Source organism: Neolamprologus brichardi, chromosome 9, assembly GCF_056152115.1.
Source record: "Neolamprologus brichardi isolate AB-2024 chromosome 9, ASM5615211v1, whole genome shotgun sequence".
Lineage (NCBI taxonomy): Eukaryota > Metazoa > Chordata > Actinopteri > Cichliformes > Cichlidae > Neolamprologus > Neolamprologus brichardi.
The window spans coordinates 14,621,530-14,626,212 of record NC_142112.1 but is presented as its reverse complement, the minus strand read 5'-3'; the positions used below and the strand labels follow the sequence as shown (position 1 = coordinate 14,626,212).

The 4,683-nt window shown below is 40.2% G+C and overlaps 1 protein-coding gene across 1 annotated transcript; it reads left to right on the top strand.

The window, feature by feature from the left end:
• The first annotated feature begins 643 nt into the window (after window positions 1–643).
• LOC148101253 (uncharacterized) lies at window positions 644–2,218 on the top strand. Its single transcript, XM_087845985.1, has 4 exons — window positions 644–674; window positions 1,166–1,524; window positions 1,615–1,698; window positions 1,964–2,218. The coding sequence occupies exons 1-4, from the start codon at window positions 644–646 to the stop codon at window positions 2,216–2,218; spliced, it is 729 nt and encodes a 242-aa protein (XP_087702111.1).
• Window positions 2,219–4,683: the final 2,465 nt, after the last annotated feature.

Below are 4,683 nucleotides of genomic sequence, written 5' to 3'. Positions count from 1 at the left end.
GCTGTCATTCCGGGAGGCCTGACAAAGGAACTCCAACCGCTGGACATTGGTGTGAACCGGCCGTTCAACCTAAGGCTGCGAGTGGCGTGGGAGCGATGGATGACCGATGGAGACCACAGTTTCACTAAGAGTGGAAGGCAGCGCCGGGCGAGTTACGCCACAATTTGCGAATGGATTGTAGATGCTTGGGCTAACATGTCTGCTGGCACTGTTGTTCGAGCTTTCGCAAAAGCTGGCATCATTTCCGAGGAGCCGCACGGAACGGAAAGTGACTCTGAAGGTGAAGAAAGTGAAACTGGAATGTTTGATGGAGATTTAGCGCAGCTGTTCAATTCAGACACAGAGGACTTTGATGGGTTTGATTGATGACAATTACCGGTAATAAAAATGTTAGTACCAAACTCAGTTTTGCTTCCGCTTCATTTTTTAAATACGCACACTTGTATGCGCCCTATAATCAGGTGCGCCTTATGTGTGTGTTAAATACAGTAATGGCACACATAACTGAGACTGCGCCTTTTAGTACGGTGCGTCTTATGGTCGTGAAAATACGGTAAGTCTTAATTCACCTTCCTGCTTGGTTTGGAGCTCTATCAGAGATACTTTCTCCTGCTTTCCTGTTTCAATCCCTGGGATTTCAAAGATGGAAGATTATGGGATGCACTTTTCTCCAGGTATGTACTCAGCATTGTTGCCCAGTGAACTAATATGAATAGAGTTGGCTAACCTCTAAGACAACTTGCAAAATTACTCTTTCACTCTGTGTTGTGAGTCCTGATGGCAGAAGTCACCATTTCTCCCTCCACAGCTGAACAGAGTCCACGTTAAATCCTTTTTGGTTTTAAAGAATGTACAAATACCCGACTTCTTTTTTTTCTACTTTGTGGGAAACATTTGTGTTTAAGATTCATTGTGTTGATGCTCAGTCATCAGGTAAGTAAATCCCTGAAGGTTGATTCAGTTCAACTGGATGTAATGTTTTCAATGGGAGAAATGTTTTGTGACTTCTTCAGTCTGAGACCTTTTGGGATTTAAGACTCATCAATTTAACTTTTGTTTATTTTTTCTGTTAGAAAGTCAGTCGTGCCAAAACATATCAGCAACTGACCCATGTGGACCATATAGACTTGTTCTTACTTGGCCTCTTGTGTCTTTACCCTCACAGACTCGTGGAGTTCAGGCAGCGGCCCTGAAGGGAGTCTTTCCTTGGAAGAACTCTCTACATGGGCGGAGACTGCTCTAAAAATGGAGATGATCAACAAAACCTTTGCTACCTCTGAGGCAGTTTCCAGCTCTGTCTCAGAGCAGAAACAAGATTTTGCTGTCCCAAGAAGCCGGGGTGGCAACATCACTGCCACTCTGGACCATCCCAGCACTGCTCCAGAGAAACCTAAAGGAAAGGCCCAGGTGGTGTTCACAGAGAGACAGTTGGATATTCTTGTCCATCAGTTTAATTTGAAATGTTACTATGAGCCAAGAGAGATGAAAGAGTTGGCAGAGATGACAGGACTGACCTACAAACAGGTGAGTGTTTCTCAACTTACTAGAATCTAAGAAATTGAATTTTGGGTCCATTGTACTCATGAAATGTTTTCTGTTTTCTTCCATCTTTAGGTAAAAACTTGGTTTCAAAACAGATGGAGTAAGTTTAGGAGGAGGTCACATCCTCAGCATGTGAATCAGGGCGTCCCACTTCATGTAAGTATCTCCTATTATTGAAAAGCACTGTTTCTGCTTTCTGTCATTATCTGGGGAATTGACTGTATTTAAAAAAGTGTAATGCCAATAATTTAAAACAACTATTCTCATTTTACTGAAAATCCTCTTGTCCCCTTCAGTTTCAGGGAGAGAGACATCTATTATTAAAAAGCATTGTTTCTGATTCTGTCATTATCTGGGGAATTGATTGAAGTATTCTTGAAGTGTTCTTATTTTACTGACAGTCCACCTGTCTGTGATTCAGTTTCAGGGAGAGGGACAGCCCCCATTCAGGCAGCAGTACACCGAGCACCAGGAGGTAAACTCAATCTCAAATGGTGTAAACCATCAGGGCCCCTATCATCATGCTGTGGACAGTTTTGCTCCTGGACATCAATGGACCTTCCTCAACTCGCCCCAGATGTTTGGCTGGTCGATGCCACCAGGCAACAGCCAGTATGAATTTAACCCTGCTGCTGGTATGAATGTACATGAAGAATACAATATGCCTTTTGTATGAGAAACTGTAAATAAAATATTTACACCCATTCAAAACTGAACTTTCTCCCCCCCTCCCCCTCTTTATTTATAGAGTTTTTAACATGTAAGTTGACATATCAGGCCCAATAAAGCAAGTACCACAGATACAAAGATATATCTCAATACAGATTAGGCCATTAAAGTTAGGATGATAACAAATAAAAGGGGGAAAAACACACAGAGAACAAAACAAAAGAAAAAGCAAAGAACCCCCCCCCCAGAACCAGAACAAAAGAAAACCCCATGGTACTAAAGTTTAGTCTGTTGGAAGTGTTTTCAATGAACTGAAGTAAATAATAAAAGGCTGCCACATCTGTGAGAACTTATTAACATTTCCTCTGAGTCTGAATTTTATTTTCTCCACTTTTAAAAAGAACATAACATCTTCCAGCCAACGGGATCGGGCTGGAGGGTGATGAGCTTTCCAACACAGCAAAATTCTACGTCGTGCCAGCAGTGAAGTGAACAAAACATCCAGCTTTTTATGACTAAGGTTTAGGGTGGCATCTTCAGAAACACCAGAAACACCAAACTAGTGGGCATGGTATGAGTGTAACGCTCAAAACATCAGAGAACACTTCAAAATTAAAAGTCCAGTATAACTTAAGTAGCGGGCAGGCAAAAAAAAAAAAACAACAAAACAAAAAACAGGCGATGGATCTGTTGCACAGGTCAGGAATGCTGGGGTATATTTTAGACAATCTAGATGTTGAGAAGTGTAATCTGTATACCGTCTTAAACTGAATAAGGGAGAGTCTTGCACATGAGGCTGAAGTATGAATTTTGTCAATTATTTTGTCCCAGTAACCTTCCCCAAACGTAAGACCCAGTTCCTTTTTCCAACTCAAAGCATTTATTTGGTTGAGTAATTGCCCGATGCCATAATTAAAGTATATACTTGTGATATTAGAGCCTTACTGTGAGGCTTCAACTGGAATAAGTCTTCCCACCAAGGCTTGAGAGGCTGACTTGGAAACTCTGGCAAGATAGAAGATGCACAGTGTCTTATTTTAAAGTAGCAGAAGAAATGATACAAGGGCAAATCATACAAAGAACAAAGGTCACTAAAGCTGAGAAAAATGCTATCTTTAAAAAAAAGTCATAAAAACATTTGATACCTTTTCTTGCGCATATGTAAAAGGAGGAGTCCACTAACGATGGGGGGGAAGAGGTAGTTGTTGCAGATTAGGGTCAGAGCAGAAGCAGAGACTGAATTGAAGTGACACTGGAATTGATACCATATTTTTAGAGAGCCAATTACAACAGGGTTGTCTGTAAACTGTAACAGGGAAACAGGAAGGGATGAAAATAATAGTGCTTAGAGTGAGAAAGAAAAACACGATTGAGTCTCAAGGCAACACAAAGTAGCTTGAGGATCATTGAGCCAATAGGTATACTTTTGAATGTTGGCTGCCCAATAATAAAACATCAAGTTGGGCAGAGCAAGACCCCCACTGAGCTTAACCTGTTGTAGTGAGGTCATACAAATCCTGGGGGTCTTATTTGCCCATATAAAAGATGAAACCATTCGATTCACAGATTTGAAAAAGGATTTAGGTAAAAACAGTGGGATACACTGAAAAAGATAAAGAAATTTGGGTAGAATATTCATTTTTATAATATTAATCCTGCCAAGAAGTGATACAGGAAGGTTTGCCCTCCTTTGAAAAGACAACTGTACATAGGTCAGCAAAGGGTTAAAATTTGATGTTTGCAAAGCTTTAAATGAACTGGTAATATGCACTCCTAGATATCTAAAGCCTGAAGAAGCCAGTTGGAAATCAAAATCGGTTTGCTAAAGCTCTTGTGCAGCTGGGTTTATGGGAAAACATTCACTTTTTTGTATATTAATCTTGTACCCAGAGAAAGAGCCAAAATGTAGAAGTATTGTCATTATAGAGGATAAATGAATTGTTGGATTTGTAACATATAGTAATAAGTCACCTGCATATAAAGCAACCCTATGTTCCGTACCACCACGAATAACCCATTGAAACAGAGGAGAGGTTCTGAAAGCCACAGACAGAGGCTCTATTGCTAAAGTGAAAAGTAAAGGTGAGAGTAAAATACTCTGAAACCAGTGTTAGTACAAACAGATGCCAGTGGCGTAGTATATAAAAGATGAATCCAAGATATAAAATTGTTACCAAAACCAAATTTCCTCCAGACTCCAAAAAGATACTCCCATTATACTCGATCGAATGCTTTTTCAGCATCCAATGAGCTTACCACCTCATAACGGTGCTATGATTTTTGGAATATATTATATTAAGAAGGGACCGTATACTAAAAAAAGGAATGTCTTCCTTTAATATAGCCTGTCTGTTCGTCTGATATAATAGAAGGGAGAACTCTTTCCAAACGGGTTGCTAGCAGTTCGGATAAGATTTTAAAGTCTACATTAAGAAGACTTATTGGTCGATAGGAGCTACAATAGGTAGGATC

Coding starts and splice junctions, on each gene's coding strand:
- LOC148101253 (XM_087845985.1), top strand. CDS start 644: ATGGAAGATTATGGGATGCACTTTTCTCCAG. Junction 1,525..1,614: donor CAGGACTGACCTACAAACAG/GTGAGTGTTTCT, acceptor TTCCATCTTTAG/GTAAAAACTTGGTTTCAAAA. Junction 1,699..1,963: donor ATCAGGGCGTCCCACTTCAT/GTAAGTATCTCC, acceptor TCTGTGATTCAG/TTTCAGGGAGAGGGACAGCC.